At 51.0% G+C, this 22,069-nt stretch overlaps 2 protein-coding genes across 3 annotated transcripts in view; one reads left to right on the forward strand and one right to left on the reverse strand.

Moving 5' to 3' along the window:
• The window catches only part of aldh1l1 (aldehyde dehydrogenase 1 family, member L1), a 35,806-nt gene extending 33,523 nt beyond the window's left edge, over nt 1-2,283 (forward strand). For both annotated transcript variants that reach the window (XM_055647917.1, XM_055647915.1), the window contains exon 23: nt 389-2,283. In XM_055647917.1, the coding sequence (XP_055503892.1) occupies nt 389-444 (56 nt within the window). In that variant the 3' untranslated portion in view covers nt 445-2,283. The remainder of the gene's footprint in view (nt 1-388) is intronic.
• A 10,829-nt stretch (nt 2,284-13,112) lies between these two features.
• LOC129704919 (Krueppel-like factor 15) overlaps nt 13,113-22,069 on the reverse strand; it is a 13,684-nt gene continuing 4,727 nt past the window's right edge. Inside the window, exons 2-3 of the mRNA XM_055648328.1 lie at nt 17,688-18,663; nt 13,113-17,408 (exon numbers count right to left, since the gene is read on the reverse strand). Of these exons, the coding sequence (XP_055504303.1) occupies nt 17,240-17,408; nt 17,688-18,601 (1,083 nt within the window). The 5' untranslated portion in view covers nt 18,602-18,663 and the 3' untranslated portion in view covers nt 13,113-17,239. The remainder of the gene's footprint in view (nt 17,409-17,687; nt 18,664-22,069) is intronic.

Consider the following 22,069-nt stretch of genomic DNA (forward strand, 5'->3'; position numbering starts at 1 on the left):
CTTACCGAATAGTGAAAGGCCTGGATAGAGTGGATGTGGAGAGGATATTTCCAGTGGTGGGAGAGTCTTGGACCAGAGGGCAAAGCCTCGGAATAAAAGGATGGAGAAATGTCTTCAGCCACAGGATAGGGAATCTGTGGAATTCATTGCCACAGACGGCTGTGGAGGCCGAGTCATTGGATATTTTCAAAGCGGATTTTTGATTAGTAAGGGAGTCAAAGTTTATGGGGAGAAGGCAGGAGACTGGGATTGTGAGGAAAAGATAGGTCAGCCGTGATTGAATGGTAGAGCAGACCTGATGGGAGTAATTCTGCTCCTATGCCTCATGGTCTACTGCTTAAAGTCAGTGCCTGTTGACTCTGCAGTGAATCTCCCTCTCGTTCCACAGGGCAGGAAGCTTTGAACGAATATCTGCGGACCAAAACAGTGACCGTTGAATACTAGCGGGACGGGGCGAAGGTGGAGCAACTGCAGCAACTTCACCCTTGCACGCAGGGAACCAACAATCAATGGACATTTGCGGATAATTCAGGACTGATTCTCCGTCACAAACCCTCTCCCAGAGATACGCGGACATCCCATGGCGGGGCTCAGTGGATCCGTGAGAGGAGCCAGCCCACGTTGGGTGGGCCGAGTGGCCTCCTCCCTCTTGTTGCAATCTAGTCATAGAAATTTGCTGCCTAAATAATTTCCTTCCTGATTACAATTGACAAGGAGGCATCATCTCTTCGACGCCACAGGGCCCAGCTGGTCACAGACACCTGACCCAAGCTTCCAACCTCATCATCATCCAACGTGGAACAGTCCAGCACAGGAACAGGCCCTTCGGCCCACAATGTCCGTGCCCAATATGATGCCAATAAACTAATCCCCACGTGATCCATATCCCTCCATTCCCGGCATATCCATGTACCGATCCTAAAGCCTCGAACATCACTATAGTATCTGCCTCCACCACCACCCGTGGCAGCACGTTCTAGGCCCCCACCACCCTCTGTGTCAAAAGGAAATCTGCCCCGCACATCACCTTTAAACTTTGACCTCTCACCTTAAAGTTGCGCTTTTAATATACCACAGCTACTGGCCCAGTCCACACCGAAAGCACCTCCCTAACTCAACGCCCCTCCCTCCAAGATGGACAAGGGCAGCAGGGGAACGCCACTAACTGCAGTTCCCCTCCAAGTCACTGGAACGTCGGAGGTTAGGGGGAGAAATGATAGGAGGGCTTCAGGACAGCGCAGTGGCGCAGCGCTAGAGTTGCTGCCTCACAGCGGCTGAGGCTGGGATTCCATCCTGACCACAGGTGCTGTCTATACGGGGTTTGCACGTTCTCCCTGTGACCACATGGGTTTTTGCCGGGTGCTCCGGTTTCCTCCCACATTCCAAAGACGTGCAGGTTTGCAGGTTGATTGGCTTCTGTAAATTGTCTCTAGTCTGTAGAATAGATAGTGCTAGTATACGGGGTGATTGCTGGTCAGTGCGGACTTGATGGGCCGAATGGCCTGTTTCCATGCTGTATCCATCTCTAAAGTCTCATTTCTAAAGAAGTATATAAAATTATGAGAGGCATAGACAGGGTAGACAGTCTGAACCTTTTCTTCAGGATGGAAAAATCAAATAGCAGAGAGCATAGTCAAGATGGGCAAAGTTTAAAGGAGTTGTGCGGGGCAAGTATTGTTACACGGAGGGTGGTGGGTGCCTGGAACACGCTGCCAGGGGTGGTGGAGGCAGATACGATAGTGGCGTTTGAAGGTTTTAGACAGGCACATGGACATGCAGTGGATGGAGGGATATGGATCGCGTGCAGGGAGATAATGACTGCTCTTGGCATCGTATTGGGCAACCACATTGTGGGTCGAAGGGCCTGCTCCTGTGCTGTACTGAAACGATTTTTTAAAAATAAAATACACCATCCTGACTGGGAAATCTTAATGGCGTTCCCTCACCGTCACTGGGTCACTGATGCCAGAACTTCCCCCCACACCCACCCACCCACCCCAACAGCACAAGAGGGAGCCCCTCACCAGGGGGTCTGCAGCTGTTCAAGGAGCCGGCTCACCCTCCATCACCCACCCTCGTCACAAGGGCAAATGCCACGAGGAAGCAGGGTCCCTCGCCCGCTGTTCACATCTGTCGGGCACCAAGCCCGCTGATGATTCAGCAACGTTTAATTGCCTTGTGTACCAGCAATGAAACAATGAAATGCTGTGGCCTGTAAACACAATCACACACAGATCAATGTGCAATAATCAATAATACAATAAATAAACAATTGTAATACGAGGTAAGCAGAGTTGTGCAACTTGCAACCAAAGACACAGTCTACAGAAGATCACAGTTGCTGAGGTTAGTGTTGTGCAGTGTTCAAGAGCCTGATGGTTGCTGGAATGAAGCTGTTCCTGAACATGGAGGTCACGGTTTTCAGGCTCCTGTACCTTCTTTCCGATGGTGGCAGTGAGATGAGCGTGGCCAGGGTGGTGTGGGTCTGTGATGATGCCGGCTGTCTTTTAGAGGCAGTGCCTCCTGTAGATCCCTTCGATGGTGGGGAGGTCAGTACCTGTGATGGACCGGGCAGTGTCCACCACACTCTGTAGTCTCCTTCATTCCTTCATTCCTGGGCGTTCGAGTTACTGAACCAGGCCGTGATGGAACCTGTCAGTGGGCTCTCCACCGTACACCTGTAGATGTTTGATAGAGTATTCGTAGACATATCCAATCTCCTCAGTCGTCGGAGGAAGTCGAGGTATTGATGAGCTGACATTTTGATTGTATCAATGTGCTGGGCCCAGGACAGATCTTCAGAGATATACACACGCAGGAACCTGAAGCTGCCAACTCTCGACACCGGGGTCCCTGTGAGAATGTGTTTCCTTTCTTTAGGTCAGGCGGGGACTGAGAACCAGTTTCCGTTAGCTGTGCTCCGGCAACTCTTTGACGTTTAGAATTGGAATTGGAGGACAAGTTCGTCAGTAAAGGATAATAGCTGGAGACACCAGGAACTGCAGATGCTGGACTTCGAGCAAAACACAAAGTGCTGGAGGAACTCAAGCGTGCCCGGCAGCATCTGTGGACGGAAATGGACAGATGTTTGGACCCTTCTTCAGCTCCATTATCTCCCCCTTTCCCCCCCTCCTCCCCCTTCCATCCATATCCCTCCCTGTGGCTGTACATTTCACTCCTCCTCGCCTCCCTTTACCTGACACTCATTTGTCTCCTTTTCACCTCCAGCCTTTGTCACTTACTCCACCCTTCTTCCTATCACCCCCTTCACCTGTATCCACCTATCACTCGCCAAGCTTTGTTCTGCCACCACCTCTCGTTTCCAGCTTTCTTCTCCCCCCCCCCCCCCCCCCCCCTTACTACATCCGTCTGAAGAAGGGTCCTGACCCAAATCGCCGTCTGTCCAAAGCATCTGCTGATGCTGCCTGACCCGCTGGGTTCCTCTAACGCCGAGCTGCTCCAGAGTCGAGCATCAGTGCTGTTGTAATACCAGGGCCCATCCACTGGGTGTCAGGGCCAAGCTGCCGGGGGCTGCAGCCAGGGTGACCCATGGTCTGGACAGTGCAATGACCAGTCGATCAGCCTCTCGCTGGCAGGTCCTGTGGGCAGGCAGGGGGGTGGGGGTGGGGGGCAGTCGCTTTGGGCAGCACCCATACCCCCCCCCCTTCCCCCCCCGCTCCGACTGCTCACTCACCCATCAGGCTGCCTGGCTGATGACTGGTCAGTTGTCCAGTCTGAGCCACAGGCCACTGCCTCCCTCCACCGGGGTGAGGGTGGGGGTGGGGGGGGAGAGAAAGGGGGTGGGGAGGGAGGAGTTAGGGGAGGGAGGGAGGGGGTGTAGGAAGGGGAGAGAGCAGAGGGGGAGGGGGTAGTGGTGGTGAGGGGAGAAGAAGGGAGGGGAGGAGGCACTGGTGTTTTTTGTATGGCATTTCCACTTGATACAATGACAAACTTTGCCTGCTCTCCCATTAAATCATCTCAAATCATAGCGGTATGAACATTGATTCTCCAATTTCAAGTAACTCCTGCATCCCCTCACCTCCCTCTCCCCCTCCCCTAACCTAGCCGTGCTACAAGTTCCAGTGTTCCCATCCTTGTATCCCTCCCGTTTGCACATCTTCCTCAACCAACAACAGGCTATTATGGGCTCCACCCATCCTGAGGTCATCTGTTGGCAGCCCGGATTTGTTCTGACCTTTATCGCCCCCAGCTTATCCCCTTATACTACACTATGCAGAATATAGTGTCACAAAGTTATAGTGTTACAATTACAGAAAAAAAAGCCCAATACCTACAATGAGGTAGGTTGGAAGATCAGGACTACACCCTTGGACTCGAAGGCTTGAGAAATAGGGAGATGTCGGGCAGGCTAGGACTTTATTCCTTGGAGTGTAGGAGGATAAGGGGTGATCTTATCGAGGTGTATAAAATTGTAAAAGGAATAAATCGAGTAAATGCTCAGGGCTCTTGCCCAGAGTATGGGAATCGAGAACTACAGGACATAGGTTTAAGGTGAAGGGGAAAGATTTAATAGGAACCTGAGGGGCAACTTGTTTTTTTGGTGGGTGTATGGAATGAGCTGCTGGAGGAGGTAGTTGAGGCAGGGACTATCGCAATGTTTAAGAAGCATTTAGACAGGTACATGGATAGGACAGGCATAGAGGGATAAGGGGCAAACGCAGGCAGGTGGAACTAGTGTAGGAGAAACATGTTGGTCAGCATGGGCAAGTTGGGCTGAAAGGCCTGTTTCCACAATGTGACTCTGAGAGTTATTTCACAGAGTGGTTGGTATCTGCAACTCGCTGCCAGAGGAGGTGCTGGAGTCAGATACAATCACTACATTTAAGACACTTTTGGACAAGCAGTTAAATAGGCATGGCATGGATCCCTACAGGCCTGCTGTGAACAAATGGGATTAGTATAAATGGGCAAAGAGGTCGGCATGGGCGCAGTGGGCCAAAGGGCCTGTGCGTCTGCTGTACGAATCTAGTACTCCATGAGGTGTGAATGAGCTGGGGAGGTTTATTGCTGCAGTGTATAATATGTGAACGAGCACATGAAACGTGAACATCAGATGTGGTTAAAGAATTATTCTGTCACGGGGCTGTTTTGTTGCGGTTGAGTGACGACCAGAAATCTGAATTTTAATTCTCATTAAAAGCTGCAGAAACCACCACGATCTTGTGTGAATGGTAGTCTCTCTAACTCTGCTGAAGTTCACCATTCAGTGTGCGCTGTTCTCACAGATGATGCCGGCCAAGGTTTGTGGAATGGAGACCACCTTGGGTCCACCCGTTGGACTGTCCCACCACAGCCCTGGTCTGGGTCTGGACTGAAGCCGCCCCAAACAGTCCCTCTTACAGGTTATTCTTGCCAGAGACCCAGTTTCAAGGCACCTGCACATTTTGGAAGTGTGTGAGGGAGCTTCACTCTTGTTTTACAATTATTCTTTAATTCTTTATTCAATAATTGCATATTACAAAAACATTCACTAGTCACATTGTACCAGGGGGGCAATGATTATAATACAATAACGGCATCTTTATCTACAAAGCTCTCCACCCCCCGCGTTCACGGAAGGCCTCTAGAGTCCACGTGGACTCCACGTGTTGCTATTCCAGGGTCACGCGAGCACGGACATCGACCCGGAAGAGGAGCAGGCAGCCGACTCTGTGCTGGTGTGGCCATGACCGCCCGCTGCCTGGACCCGTGAATGGCCATCTTGGCCAGGCCTACACCCGGCAGGGAGATCACACCTTCCTGATTGACCCTCCCCACTCCCTGCCTTGTGCCCAAATACCACAATCGTGGGACTAAATTGCAACCAAAACTTGAGGAGCAGCCCCTTCAGATACTCGTACAGGGGCTGCAACCTCTCGCACTCCATATACACGTGGAACTCGGTCTCTTCCTCGCCGCAGACGTTACAGGCGGCTGGTGAGTCCGTGAACCGACTCAAATATTTATTACACACCAAGGCTCTGTGCAACACTCTCCACCCCAGGTCCCCGATGTAAAGGGGAAGGACTCCCTTGTAGAGAGACCTCCACTGGGGACCACTCCCCGCCATCAGGTGGTAACACCTGGGTGAGTCCGGACGGAAGACGAGGGTGAGGAAGTGCAGAGTGTGCAGGAGCGACCTGTACAGTACACGTCTTCACGAGTCATGGAACGGCGCGCTGGGCATCTCGGAAAGGCGGCTCACGTTGTGTAGGGTCCAGCTTCCAGGAAAGATTCCGGGGCCTGCGCCCGATGAGCAATTCCACCGGAGCGGGGGTAAGCTCGGTCGGAATCGTTCCGCGCACGCATCGCTCCTCAACACCCACCGTGACAGGGTGAGGACGGCCCCCCCCCCTCGCTGTTACAATAGCTTCACTCTGTGTCCGATGGCAGGTGTGTGTGATGGGACAGTGTAGAGGGAGCTTCACTCTCTCGGGATGAGTACACTGCGTTTACTGAATGGGTTCAATAAAGTTCAGCGGACGTGCAGAAAGATGCAAGTCATGGCTGTTTACTCATTTGGCCATGATGTGAATTACCGGTTCTGGTTAAACGTTGCCTCACTGCCATCCTCACGTTAATCAGTGACCGGTTGCTGGGCGGTTATGGCGGGCATGAACGGAGAGGACAGGGTGGCAGGGTCAGTGTGTGTTGGCACCATCTCACCCTCACTGAGCCGACCTGACCCTGCTGCACCACTCACATGTCACACACCCCCACCCCCTCCCTGCTCACCCTCACCTGCCTCTGGCACTGAGCCTGGTGACCAGGAGCAGGCCATTCAGCCCATCTACTGCAGGCAAGAGTGTGTGAGTCTCCGAGTGTTAGTGTATGTACCTGTGCATATCTGTGTGCTTGTGAGTGTATGTCTGTGTGTGTTAGTGTGTGTGCGCATATAGGGATGTGTGTGTGTGTCAGGGTGTGAGTGTGTATCAGTGTGTGTGTGTGCCTGTGGGTTTATTTGTTTTGTGTGTGTGTGCCTGTGTATGTGTGTGAGTGTGTGCGTGCGTGTGCGCGCGTGTGTGTGTGCGTGCATGTATGCGTGCGTGTGTTTGTGCGTGTGTGTGCGTGTGTCTGTGTGCGTGTGTGCGTGCGTGTGTGCATGTGCGTCAGTGCGTGTGTGTCTGGTCGTGCGCGTGTTTGTGCATGCGTGTGTTTGTGTGTGTGTGTGCGTGCGTGTGCAAGTGTGTGTGCGTGCGTGTGTGCGTGTGTGTATGTGTGTGCGTGTGTGTGTGCGTGTGTGTGTGTGTGTGGGCGTGTGTGTGTGTGCGTGCGTGTGTGTATGTGTGTGTGTGAGAGAAACTAGTATCTGTTCTTTCTGAATATAAATCCCCACATTCCCAAACTTCATAGTCACAGAGCATACAGCACGGAAATAGGCCCTTCGGCCCACCTTACCCATGCTAACCAAGTAAGCATGCTGGCTTATCCCATTTGCCCACATTTATCCCTCTAAACCTTTCCTATCCATGTACCTGTCAAAAATGTATTTAAAATGTTGTTTTAGAACTTGCCTTTGGCAGCTCGTTCCATATACCCACCACTCTCTGTGTAGAAAAGTTGCCCCTCAGGTTCCTATTAAATATTTCCACTCTCACCTCAAACCTATGTCCTCTGGTTCTAGATTCCCCTACTTTTAAAAGACTGTGTATTCACCCTATCTATTCCTCTCCCGATTTTGTACACCTCTATAAGATCATTCTCCTGCTGCCCTCCAAGGAATAAAGTCCTAGCCTGCACGACCTCTCCTTGCAGCTCAGGCCCTCGAGTCCTGGCAACATCCTTGTAAATGTTCTCTGCATTCTTTCCAGCTTGATGACATCTTTCCGACAGCAGGGTGACCAAAACTGAACACAGTACTCTGAGTAGTTTTCCAAAATGGGATTGAGGTATGTGTGTGTGTGTGAGAGAGGGGGCAGCTTTGGTGTTAGCTACACAGCGTAACTCTGTGTGTGAACTCCGTTCATTCAGATCTACAGGGATTGGGTTTCCTTCATTCCATGGCGTGATGTTCCTGGAAAACTATCATGGGACCTGTGTTTATAAAGAGAGAGAGTGGGTCTCTGTTTACATAGCACCACCCACCACAGGCTCCTGGCTGCTGCTATGCTGCTTCTCTCCACTGGGCGGTGTACAGAGCGTGCCCCAGCAGTGTTGAACTGATACTGAACCAGATACAGCACAGAAGCTGGCCCTTCGGCCCACAAAGGCGATGAATCTGTGCAATCCATTGCCACAGGCGGCGGTGGAGGCCAATTCAACAGGTTTTTTTTTTTTCCTTTTTTTCTTTTTTCTTTTTCTTTTTCTTAAAAAAGATAGAAATAAAAGAAGTAAGGAAAGTGAGCAAGAATCGTGAAGGTGCAGGAAAGTGTTGGGAAAAGAAAGCCCCTTAGAGAAGAAGTTAGAGAAGGAAGTAAAGACAGGAAATAAGACCCTAGAAAGAAAAAAAAAAAAAAAAAAAGGAAAAACAATCGCTCTATTGTAACACAAAACTCGCAAGAAAGGATATACCAACCGGGTATTTTTTTAAATTTATTTTATACCCCCCGTTACCAGATCCTGGTACCATTTATATTTTAAATTACTATTGCACCTTATGCTTGTAATAGTTCCATAAATGCAGACCATGTCTTTTGGAAGTGGTCCTGCTAGGAGGAGTCGCATCAGGTATTTTTAAAGCGGAGATTGGCAGGTTCCTGATAGTTAGGGCATCAAAGATTATGGGGAGAAGGCAGGAGAATGGGGTTGAGAGGGGAAAATAGATCAGCCATGATCGAATGGTGAAGTAGACTTGATGGGCTGAATGGCCTAGTTCTGTTCCTATATCTTATGGTCTAATGGTGTCCACGCCGACCATCGATCACCTGTTCACACTAGTTCTATGTTATTCCTCTTTCTCATCCACTCCTTACACGATAGGGGCAATCTGCAGAGGGCCAATTAACCTACAAACCCGCACGTCTTTGGGACGTGGGTGGAAACCAACATGCTCACAGGGAGAACGTGCCAAATCCAGCATTAATGGCACACGAGTGCTGTGAGGTAGAGGTACAGTGTAAAAACTCACTAGCAGCATCACTGGCACATGGACTCAGACACACACACACACACACACACACACAAACATGTTGCACATCAGTTCTCCAAGACACTGAACAGAAAAACTCTGTGCAGAAACAGGCCATTCACTGAACCATGCCAACCAACTATCGCCCGTACACTAGTCCTATCCTACACACTAGGGACAATTTACTGAAGCCAATTAACCTACAAGACTGCACGTGTTTGGGATGTGGGAAGAAACCGGAGCTCCTGGAGAAAACCCACGCGGTCACAGGGAGAACGTGCAAACTCTGCAAAGACAGCACCCGAGGTCAAGATTGAACCCGGATCTCCGGCGCTGTGAGGCAGTAACTCTACCACTGTGCCATTGTGCTGCCAGATTGTTCCTGGTGGTGTGGGACTTCAGGCTCCCGTACCTCCTGCCCGACAGTAGCAGTGAGAAGGAAGCACGGCCCGGATGGTGGGGGGGTGAGGTGTGGGGAGGAAAGGTGGTATCTGTGGGGAAGGTGCAGAACGCTGAGGGTGGGCACAGACTTGCTGTGGGAGGAGGGGGGATATGGGTCCGGGTCAGAGTGGGATAGTTCAGAGATGGGTTGGATGGTGCAATCATTAAATCACTTATTGAAGGAACAGGCTCGGGTCTGTAGGGAGAACACAAATTAAGAAATAATAGGCCTGTGAATTTTGTTTTGTTTAATCATTAATCCCCTCTCTGGGGAAAGTGCTGGGCTTTGGGATTTCGCATCTGTCTGGCAGACTCTGCAATAGTCCCAGCCTGTTCAACTTTTCCCTATAGCTCAGATCCTCGAGTCCTGGCAACATCCTCATAAATCTCCTCTGCACTCTTCTCAACATAACACCAGCTTTCTTATAACATGGTGCCCAGAACTGGACACAATACTCCAAATGTGGCCTCGCCAACGTCTAATACAACTGAAACATGACATCCCAACCTCTATACTGAAATCTCTGACTGATGAAGGCAAATACGCCAAAGGCCTTCTTGACCACCTCATCTACCTGTGACGCCACCTTCAAGGAACTATGCATCTGTACTCCCTCTGCTCTACAACATTTTCCAGAACCCTACCATTCACTGTGTAGGTCCTGCCCATGTTACACTTTCCAAAATGCAACACCTCACATTTCTCTGCATTAAATTCCATCAACCTTTCCTCAGCCCACCTGGCCAATGGATCGAGATCCTGCTGCAATTTTTGACAACCATCTTCACTATCTGCAACACCATCCATTTTTGTATCACCTGCAAACTTGTTAATCTTGCCATCCATATAATACAGCACGGAAACAGGCCATTTCCGTGTATCACCTGCCTCCAACTTTGCTCATGTACCGCTACCACTCTTCCCCCTCATATACCCCAAATCATTCTGAAGTCATGTCCTCTTCATTATTGATGGCAGTTCCTTCCTTCCTCCATGACTGAGTGTGAAAGTTGGGCCATCGTGGTGCAGCTGGTTGGTTAGACTGCTCTTGGAGTGTTGTGTATGGTCCTGGTCTCCACACTACGGGAGGGATGTGCTGGCAATGGGGAGAGTGCAGAAGAGACTCGTACAATGTTACCTGGAAAGGAGGGCTGTGGTTTCAAGGGGAGTTGAGACAGGTTGGGATTATTCTCGCTAGAGCGGAGGAGGCTGAGGAGCGACCTTACAGAGGTTTATATAATCACGAGAGGCATGGGTAGGATAGATAGCCCCAATCTTTTCCCAGGCCAGGTCAGTCTGGAACTAGAAGGCACACGTTTAAGATGAGAGGGGAGAAAGTTAAAGGAGATGGGGGGACCATTTAGTAGTCTGATAACAGCGGAGATGAGGCTGTTCCTGAGTCTGGTGGTGCGCGCTATCAAGCTTCTCTACCTTCTGCTGGGTGGGAACGGGGTGAAGAGGGAATGAGTGGTCTTCTGTGACTTTATTTTCAATCTGGCCCGGATGGGTCGGCGTGGCAGACTGGAGCCAAGAAGGGAAGGTGCCCATTACTGCCACTGACCTCCCCCAAACGCCAAAGAGGGAGGTGGATGTCTGCTCTGTGTGTGTGCGTAACCCAGCAACCTACAGCAAGGACCATCAGCGCAGGGCCCGGGCAAACAGCCAGAGGTCAGCTCTTCGTGGAGGCACTAAATCTCTGGAGAAGACAGTTGCTCTTTGGAGTTTCTTTCTAGAAGTCTACAGGCTTACAGTGTGAGAGTCAAGAATCAAGAGTGTTTCATTATCATCAGTTACACTGGTACAGTGTTACACCAGGGCCACGTTACACTGGTACAGTGTTACACCAGGGCCACGTTACACTGGTACAGTGTTACTCCAGGGCCACATTACACTGGTACAGTGTTACACCTGTACAGTGTTACACCAGGGCCACGTTACACTGGTACAGTGTTACACCTGGGCCACATTACACTGGTACAGTGTTACACCTGTACAGTGTTACACCAGGGCCACATTACACCTGTACAGTGTTACTGGTACACCTGGGCCATGTTACATCCATGTGACGTTACACCCCGGCAGCATTACACTATAGGATCTTTGGCTTTTTCCACAACACTCCATGCATTGAAATGACCCCACGTCAGCCCATCAGCTTCACCCTATGATCCATTAACCTCTCCCTGCCTGCATCTCCCTCACTTGGCCTAACCTTCACTTTCCCAACAGGGCAGTGTTTACAAAAAACAGCCGCTTTGCGCAAATTGACTGCATGTTTTGTTCATCCAAACGTCACAGATGCAGCAGTGGTGTGGAGTGCCGCGGCTACGTTAAACGTTAACTGTGAAGGCCAGCGTTATCACAGCTCGGGTCACAGTAGGTTAATGGTTAACACGGCTACGCGTGTCTCTACGTCCCACATGTGCAGAATGACGCGTCGTGTCTCATTCAAGTGTGCGTGAGACAGAGGGAGAGGGGGAGGGAGTGTGCAAGAGCAATTGCAAAAGAGTGAGGGGGTAATATTCTCAAGTGCAAATAAGGTTTGCCTTTATACTTATGTGTACAAACGTGGCCATATGTCTGAGGGAGGCTGTGTGTGTGTGTATGTGTGAGGGTGAGTGTGTCAGTGCATTTGTAGTGTGTATCTGTGAGTACATGTGTGTCAGCGTGTGTCAATGTTCGTGTGTGTAATTGTATGAGAGCAAGAGAGAGAGATTCTCAAGAGTGTGAGTGATTGTGCAGGGGAACTGAGCAAGAGGGTTCTCTCTCTTGCTCAGGAAGAGGGTGGCCGATTGGGAAAGGGGGAGATGCAGCGAGACCCTGGTGTCATGGTACACCAGTCATTGAAGGTAGGCATGCATGAAGTGCAGCAGGCAGTGAAGAAAGCGAATGGTATGTTGGCTTTCATAGCAAAAGGATTTGAGTATAGGAGTCGGGAGGTTCTACTGCAGTTGTACAGGGTCTTGGTGAGACCACACCTGGAGTATTGCGTACAGTTTTGGTCTCCAAATCTGAGGAAGGACATTATTGCCATAGAGGGAGTATAGAGAAGGTTCACCAGACTGATTCCTGGGATGTCAGGACTGTCCTATGAAGAAAGACTGGATAGACTTGGTTTATACTCTCTAGAATTTAGGAGATTGAGAGGGGATCTTATAGAAACTTACAAAATTCTTAAGGGGTTGGACAGGCTAGATTCAGGAAGATTGTTCCCGATGTTAGGGAAGTCCAGGACAAGGGGTCACAGCTTAAGGATATGGGGGAAATCCTTTAAAACCGATATGAGAAGAACTTCACTTTTTTTCACACAGAGAGTGGTGAATCTCTGGAACTCTCTGCCACAGAGGGTAGTTGAGGCCAGTTCATTGGCTATATTTAAGAGGGAGTTAGATGTGGCCCTTGTGGCTAAGGGGGATCAGGGGGTATGGAGGAGAAGTGCAGGTACGGGATACGGAGTTGGATGGATCAGCCATGATCATATTGAATGGCGGTGCAGGCTCGAAGGGTCCGAATGGCCTACTCCTGCACCTAATTTCTATGTTTGCTATGTATGAGTGAGTGCCTGTGAGTGTGAGTTGTGTGCCAGACTCGTGCTCGCGTGTAGCTGCTGAACACTCCACACTCACTCATTTCATGCTTCCCATCAAGCCCCCCCGCATTCTACCCATCACTCACACTAGGGGGGCAATTCACAGAGGGTCCATTAACCCACCGATGCTGCAAGTCTTTGGGATGTGGGAGGAAACCGGAGCACCCAGAGGAAACCCACATGGTCACAGGAAAACTCCACCCAGACAGCACCCAAGGTCAGGATCAAACCCGGATCTGTGGGGCTGTGAGGCAGCAGCTCCACCCGCTGCGCCACAGTGCCGCTGGAGGGTTGAGGCCTGTGACCAGTGGAGTGGCGCAGCGCAGGGGTCGGTGCTGGGTCCCCTGTGAGGAAGGACATCTAAATTTACAACAAGATCTAAATCAGTCGGGAAGGTGGGCCAAGGGATGGCAAATGGAATTTAACTGTGACAAGTGTTTTGCAGTTTGATGTATCAGACCAGGGCAGGGCTTACACAGTAAATGGCAGAGCCCTGGAGAGTGTTGTAGAACAGAGAGATCTGGGGAGTACAGGTGCACGGTTCCTGGAGGTGGTGAGCCAGGTGGGCGGGATGGTGAAGAAGGTGTTTGGCATGCTGGCCTTCATTGGGAACGTCATTCCGTGCAAGGGTTGAGACGTCATGATGCAGCTGCACAAGTTGTTGGTGAGACCACACTTGCAGCATCGTGTGCAGTTCTGGTTGCCCATATACAGGAAGGATATTTAGTTTAGTCTTGTTTCTTGTCACATGTACTGAGTTACAGTGATAATCTTTTTGTTGTGTGCTAACCAGTCAGCGGAGAGACTATACATGATTATAAACAGGCCATCTACAGTGTATACAAGCAGGACAAAAATCAAGAGATACAGTCAAATCAGGCTCAACTCTGCAGATTCTCATTCTCTGAATTTAATTTAAATGTACAGATATATTTAATTTAATGGAACAAAGAAAATGTACAGAGCTGCTTTGTATGTACATCTGTGTGATAGTGTCATTTACATAATTTACATGATAGACAATAGGTGCAGAGTTGGCCATTCCGCCCTTCGAGCCAGCACCGCCATTCGCTGTGATCATGGCTGATCATCCACAATCAGTACCCTGTTCCTGCCTTCCCCCCATATCCCTTGACTCCGTTATCTTTAAGAGTATCTATCTCTCTCTTGAAAGCAGCCAGAGAATTGGCCTCCACTGCCTTCTGAGATAGAGAATTCCACAGATTCACAACTCTCTGGGTGAAAAAGATTTTCCTCAACTCCGTTCTAAATGGCCAACCCCTTATTCTTAAACCGTGGCCCCTGGTTCTGGACTCTCCCAACATCAGGACAAGTTTCCTGCCTCAAGCATTTTCAATCCCTTAATAATCTTGTATGTTTCAATGAGATCCCCTTTCTAAATTCCAAAGTATACAAGCCCAGTCTCTCCATTCTTTCAACAAATGACAGTCCCGCCATCCTGGGAATCAACCTCGTTAACCCACGCTGCACTTCCTCAATAGCAAGAATGTCCTTCCTCAAATTTAGAGACCAAAACTGCACACAATACTCCAGGTGTGGTCTCACTAGGGTCCTGTACAACTCCAGAAGAACCTCTTTGCTCCTGTACTCAACTCCTTTTGTTATGAAGGCCAACGCCATTAGCTTTCTTCACTGCCTGCTGTACCTGCATGCTTACTTTCATTGACTGATGAACAAGGACACCCAGATCTCGTTGTACTTCCCCTTTTCCCAACTTTACACCATTTAGATAATAATCTGGCTTCCTGTTCTTGGCACCAAAGTGGATGACCTCACACTTACCCACATTAAACTGCATCCGCCATGCATCTGCCCACTTACCCAACCTGTCCAAGTCACCCTATATTCTCATAGCATCCTCCTCACAGTTCACACTGCCACCCAGCTTTGTGTCATCTGCAAATGTGTTAATGTTACTTTGAATCCCTTCAACTAAATCATTGATGTATATTGCAAATAGCTGCGGTCCCAGCACCGAGCCTTGCGGCACCCCACTAATCACTGCCTGCCATTCTGAAAGGGACCCGTTAATCCTTACTCTTTGTTTCCTGTCTGCCAACCAATTTTCTATCCACGCCAGTACCCCACCCCCAATACCATGTGCTCTAATTTTGCCCAATAATCTCATATGTGGGACCTTATCAAATGCTTTCTGAAAGTCCAGGTACACTACATCCACTGGCTCTCCCTTGTCCATTTTCCTAGTTACATCCTCAAAAAATTCCAGAAGATTAGTCAAGCACGATTTCCCCTTCGTAAATCCATGCTGACTCGGACCAATCCTGTTACTGCTATCCAAATGTGCCGCTATTTCATCTTTTATGATTTACTCCAGCATCTTCCCCACCACTGATGTCAGGCTAACTGGTCAAGAATTCCCCGTTTTCTCTCCCCCTCCCTCCTTTCTTAAAAAGTGGGATAACATTAGCTATCCCTAGGAACTGATCCTGAATCTATTGAACATTGGAAAATGATCACCAATGCATCCACGATTTCTACAGCCACTTCCTTAAGTACCCTGGGATGCAGACCATCAGGCCCTGGGGATTTATCAGCCTTCAGTCCTATCAATCTACCCAATACCATTTCCTGCCTAATGTGAATTTCCTTCAGTTCCTCCGTCGCCCCAGATCCTCTGGCCAGGGATATATTTGTGCATTAACTACATAAATTATATACAGAATATGTACAGACATTCATAGGATGCAAACTAGACCTTGTACATTAAAAAACTAATGTAGTGTGTCAGAAGTAACACGTATATACACTGCCTCCGTGCCTGGTATAAGTTAGTAGCTTAAAAACTCACCGCCCACTTCCTGTAGGAGTGACGACACATATGGACCAGCAGAAAGCCCAGCAGTTCTTCCAAGATTAATTCATTGTGTTCACACTGATTCTCATCCTGTGATGGTTCGAGGGGCTTCCCTGCTTATCAGGACCAGAGAGAGTGCAAATTCCATTTGACCCCATATCTCTCTAAACCTTTCCTATCCATGTACCTGTCCAAATGTCCTTCAAATGTTGTTATAGTCTCAACTACCTCTTCTGGCTGGTAGACAAAAGTGCTGGAGAAACTCAGCGGGTGCAGCAGCATCTATGGAGCGAAGGAAAAAGGCAACGTTTCGGTCCGAAACGTTGCCCATTTCCTTCGCTCCATAGATGCTGCTGCACCCGCTGAGTTTTCTCCAGCACTTTTGTCTACCTTCGATTTTCCAGCATCTGCAGTTCCTTCTTAAATACCTCCTCTGGCAACTCGTTCCATACACCCACCACGCTCTGTGTGTGTGTGAAAAAGTTGCCCCTCGGGTTCTAAGTAAATCTTTCCCCTATCACCTTTAAACCTGTGGTTCTTGATTCCCTGACCCTGGGTAAAAAGACCCTGTCCATCAGGCGCTGCCTGACACGCTGAGCACTTTGTTTATTTTAAGATTAGTGACATCATCTATTCCCCTCATGATTTTACACACCTCTATAACATCAACCGCCTGCGCTCCAAGGAATACAGTCCGAGCCTGCCCAATCTCTCCCTGTAGTCCCAGCAATTTCCTTGTCAATCTTCTCTTTGCTCTTTCCATCTTTCATAGCAGAGTGACCAGAACTGAGCACAGTACTCCCAGGTCTCCAAAAGATCTTGACAAATTCATCCCAAAGTCCTGGTCTCTAGAAATTTGATTTCAATAAAACACAAACTGCGACTGTTCCTGCTGCTGTTTGCATATTTGAGGTGAGGCGCGCTGGAGTCCAGTGGGAATCCCCAGGCCCACAGGCCCGGTCATGAGGCAGGGCCTCAGGTTCATGCTCCATTTAAGGCGAGGTCCAGATCTCCTGCCTTGAAGAAAACTATACAAAGAAGAGTGCGTCCCTTCCACTTGCCACCTGCCAGAGAAGGTTGGTTGTCCACATTTGTTGGAGGCCAGGCCTTGGTTGGGATGACCACCTTGGGTTGGTCATGGTCGGTGGAGAAGCCCTCGCTGTCGGCACTGGCCGGACAGTGGCGGAGTTGCCAGACCCAGATCAGAGGCTGCCACAAACTCTGCCCCAGAGCTGGACCTCGGAGGTGTCTGGGCCTCCCCGTGGCAGGCAGGCCCATGCCCGGTCAGTGCCGCCGGAGCAGTGGTCAGTTGAGCGGGCGTGCAGCGCGGCTGGCCCTGGGGAAGCGGTGCACCTTGACGTGCTTGGACAGGTGGTCACTGCGGGCAAACCTCTTCTCACAGACCGGGCACTGGTACGGCTTCACCCCCGAGTGGGAACGCCGGTGACGGGATAGCTCGTCGGACCTGGAGAACCTGGAATAGACCACGGAGACATCAGTCCGGATGTGGGGAGGGGTCCGGATGTGAGGTTGGGGAAGGTGGTGGTGGTGGTGGTGGTGGTTTGGGTGGGGGAGGGGTAAGGAGACAGGGAGTGGCAGAGGAGGGGGGGGGGGGTTTGGAGGGGAGGGGGAGGAGTGTGGGAAGGGGGCTGGAGCAGAGGGGGAGGAGTGGTGTTGGGGGGGGGGGGGGGGGGGGGGGGGGGGGGGTGAGGAAGGGGGTTTGGAGGGGTGTTGGTGCCATGCTCACACTCACCTCCATCCACACTCGGGCCAGGTGCAGGCGAATGGTTTCTCTCCGGTGTGCCTCCGCAGGTGGGCCTTCAGGTGGCTGCTCTTGGTGTACATCTTGGTGCATCCGGGAAACGTGCAGCGATGCATCTTCAGCAGCTGCGTGGTGTCACCCCGCTGCAGCCTCTGGCCCAGGACGGTGGCGGCTGCACCCGTGCATGCCTCGCCCCCGCCGGGTGCCGGCTTGGCGGCGATGGGCACGGGGGCGATACGGGCGAGGGGCCGGGACGGGGGCAGGAGGTGGGGCACCAGGGCAAAGGTCTGGCCCTGGATATTGACCAGGAGTTGGGTCACCTTCAGTTGCCCCCCCCGCGGCTGAGGGCTGGACTCCTGCCCCCCCTGCACTTGAACCCCAGGGGGGTCGGGGTCAGATCCCATCCCTGTCAGTACGACCTCGCCCACCCTACCCTCCTGCCCACCCCTCAGCCCCAGGGCAGCGGGCTTGGTCGGACCCTTCCCCTCCACCAGGCGGTGGGGCCCCTCCCCAGCAACCTGTGGCCCCCCCAACCCGCCCCATCCCCCCTCCGTCAACTCCATCCCCATGTTCTCCTCCAGGAACTCCTCTATCTCCTCCAGGGTGGGCTGGAACGACCCCGGCTCCTCCCTGTCCGCCCTGCCCCCGTGGCCCGCCTGCGACAGGAGGTAGTCCATGATGCCGTCCTGGTTGCCCACGGCCCAGGGCCCAGCGTCACCGCACCCGGCACGCCCGGTCTCGGGACTGGAGCACGAGCGGGAACTGCAGCAGTCACTCTCTTCCTCCGACACGGGCGAGGGCAGCATCTGGTAGGCACCGCGTTCCACCACCATCCCGCCCAGGCGCCCCAGTGGGCAGCACGTCTGCAGGAAGCTCTCTCCGGCTGCGACCTGGTGGTCCACCATGGTGGGCGGGAGAGACCTTCAGCCGCTCTCTGTCACTGCTCGCCTCAGGTCCGGCTCACCCCCTGAAACACACACACACAAGACAGCGTTAGCTACAGGGAAAGATATAAACATAGACCATGCAACAGTACCAGAGGACACAGGTGTAAGATTTAACAGGATGACTGAGGGGCAACTTTTTCCACACAGAGGGTGGTGGGTGTATGGAACGAGCTGCCGGAGGAGGTGGTTGAGGTGGGGACTGTCGCATCATTGAAGAGATATTTAGACAGGTACATGGATAGGACAGGTTTAGAGGCAAGGAAGTAGGCAAATGTAGATGGGATATGTTGGTCGGTGGGGGCAAGTTGGCCTGAAGGGGCTGATTCCACACTGTATCACTCTACGACCCTCTGAGTCTATGACTAACAGCCCCTTCAGCCCAATATCCATGTCAAACATGATGCCAACTACTATAATGTCTGCACATAATCCATGCCCTCCTTCCCCTGCATATCCATATGCCTATCCTAAAGTCTCTCAAATGATGTTATTATATCTGCTTCCACCACCACCCCCGGCAGCACCCCTGGCACCCACCACCCTCTGTGTAAAAAAGGTTGGCCCCAACTTGCCTCCCTCCCCCTTGCCCTCAACATCCCCTCACCCCTCTCACCTCAAAGCTGTACTTTGACATTTCCACCCTGGGGAAAAGGTTCTGCCTGTCTACCCTATCCGTGCCTCTCATTATTGTATATACTCCTATCAGGTCTGCCCCTCAATCTCCAGCGTTCCAGAGAAAGCAATCGAAGTTTGTCCAACCTCTCCCTGTAGCTAACACCCTCTAATTGAGGAACCAATCTGGTAACGTGCTGGAGGAACTCACTTGATCGGGCAGTATCTGTGGTGGGAGTGAACGGATGACATTTTGGGTCGGGTCTCTGCTTCAGACTGATGGTGTAGAGGGGAGAAAGCTGGAAGAGAGGAGGGGACGGGATAAATCCTGACCTTGTGTCTCCGGGGTGTTAGGTGTCAGGTTCACTATTAATACATGTACCACGTTCCCCAAGCTCCCATCTGACACACAGACCAGTTGACACAACTCCCTCTCCCCTGCCCTCAACACCCACTCACTCACTCACTCCCTCTCTTCCTGTGCTGTTCATTGCCCAGTCCATCACAGGTACTGATCTCCCTGCCAGCAAAGGGTGAAGCCTCAAAATGGCAGCCGGCATCATCACAGACCCACACCACCCTGGCCACGCTCTCATCTCGCTGCTACCATCGGGAAGAAGGTACAGGAGCCTGAAAACCATGACCTCCTGGTTCAAGAACAGCTTCTGCCCAGCAACCATCAGGCTCTTGAACACTGCACAACACTAACCTCCGCAACTGTGATCTTCTACGGACTTTGGTTTTGCACTATTATGGTTACCTAGTATTACGGTTATTAATTTGGGATGTGTCGTTGTGGCTGTAACGTTGGTAAGGCCACATTTGGAGCACTGTACAGAGTTCTGGTCACCCAGCTACAGGAAGGGTGTTATCAGGCCTGGAAGGTTTGACTGGTAAGGAGAGGTTGGGTAGGCTGGGACTTGGTTTTCTGGATCGTGGCAGGCTGACAGGTGATCTTATAGGGGTGTATAAATGAATGAGGGGAATAGATAGGATGAATAGCCACAGTCTTTCTACCAGGGCAGGGGAGTGTCAAACTAGAGGGCAGCTATGTTTAAGGTATGAAAGGAAAGGTTTAATAGGAACTTAAGGGGCAACCTTTTCACTCAGATAATGGTGATAACCAGAGGAGGTAGAGGCAGATAACAACATTTAAAATACTTTTGGACAGGTACATGGATACATGGTTAAGTTGGGCCTGTTTCCGTACTGTATGAATCCAAATGTGGTCTTAAATATGCCCACAGTAAAATCAGACACAGAGTGAAGCTCCCCTACACTGTCCCATCACCCCCCCCCCCCCCCCCCCCCCCCCCGGGGCACGGGTTAGCTGCCTATTTGAAATACTTTGGCCAGTTGTACGAGTCGGTGTTAGTTGACCGGGAGAGGTGAATGTTGTGGCTGTAAACTACAGCTGCCGTGCATCGGCACGTGGGAGCAAGCGTCATTCTCCAGGCTCCTCGTCAACACTGACGAAGGACAAGTGACCGACGCACTGAATCAACTGAGCAAACACTCCCCGACACACCGCGCGGTTAACTCCGTACTTGCTAAAATATCCCACAACGCTCTCCCTCACCGCACGCCCATTCCCGTTGGGGCAAAACACCGGGAATAGCCAGCCACCACACCGCTCCACTAAATACTCGTACATAGACTTTAGGTTAGATACACAGCATAGAACCAGACCCTTCGGCCCACCAAGTCCTCACTGACCATCGATCACCCGTTCACACTAGTTCTGTGTTATCCCTCTTTCGCATCCACTCTCTTACACACTAAGGGCAATTTACAGAAGTCAATTAACCTACAAACCCACACGTCTTTGGGATGTGGGAGGAAAATGGAGCACCCAGAGAAACATGCATCCATGGGCGAACATGCAAACTCCACACAGACAGCACCCGAGGTCATGATCAAACCCGTGTCTGGTGCTGTGAAGCAGCTACTCTACCATGCCCTATGACAGCCAGTTGCCAAAGAAAAATGAATAATATGCATGTCCCTCAAGCTCTGAGGAATGAGCAGCCATTTGTCCTTCCGACCAGCTCAGCATCGTGACTCTCTATCTAAAGACTCGGATTAATCCTCTATTGGTAATGCTCGCTGACCAGTGACTCTTGGGCAGGAGATCCAACAATTCCCTGCCCTTGCAGTGAAGGAACGTCTCCGCCCCGTCCCGACTGACTAGACCCTCACTGCCCGGTCCATCACAGGTACTGAGCTCCCCACCATCGAAGGGATCTACAGGGGACACTGCCTGAAATCCCAAAGACCCAGACCACCGCTCTCACCCCAGCAACCATTGGGCTCTTGAACACTGCACAACACTAACCTCAGCAACTGTGTTCTTCCACGGACTTTGGTTTTGCACTATTATGGTTACCTAGTATTACCGTTATAAATTTGGGATGTGTCGTTGTGGCTGTAACGTTGGTAAGGCCACATTTGGAGCACTCACTGCACAGAGTTCTGGTCACTACCGTCACTGGTATTGCACTGAGTTTATAAACCTCAGTCTCCTCCACTCCAGGGAGAAACATCCCAATCTCTCCAACTTCTCCTGATAACTCAAGCCTCCAGTCCCGGCAACATTCCTGGGAATGTTGTCTACACTCGTTAGTTTAGTTTAGAGATACAGTGTGGAAACAGGCCCTTCGGACCAACTCGCCCATGCTGACCCAAGACGCCCCATCTACGCTAGTTCCACTCACCTGCGTTTGGCCCATATCCCTCTAAATCTTTCTATCCATGTACCTGTCCAAATAGTAACATAGAAACATAGAAAATATGTGCAGGAGTAGGCCATTCGCC

Source organism: Leucoraja erinacea, chromosome 16 (assembly GCF_028641065.1).
Source record: "Leucoraja erinacea ecotype New England chromosome 16, Leri_hhj_1, whole genome shotgun sequence".
Classification (NCBI taxonomy): Eukaryota; Metazoa; Chordata; class Chondrichthyes; order Rajiformes; family Rajidae; genus Leucoraja; species Leucoraja erinaceus.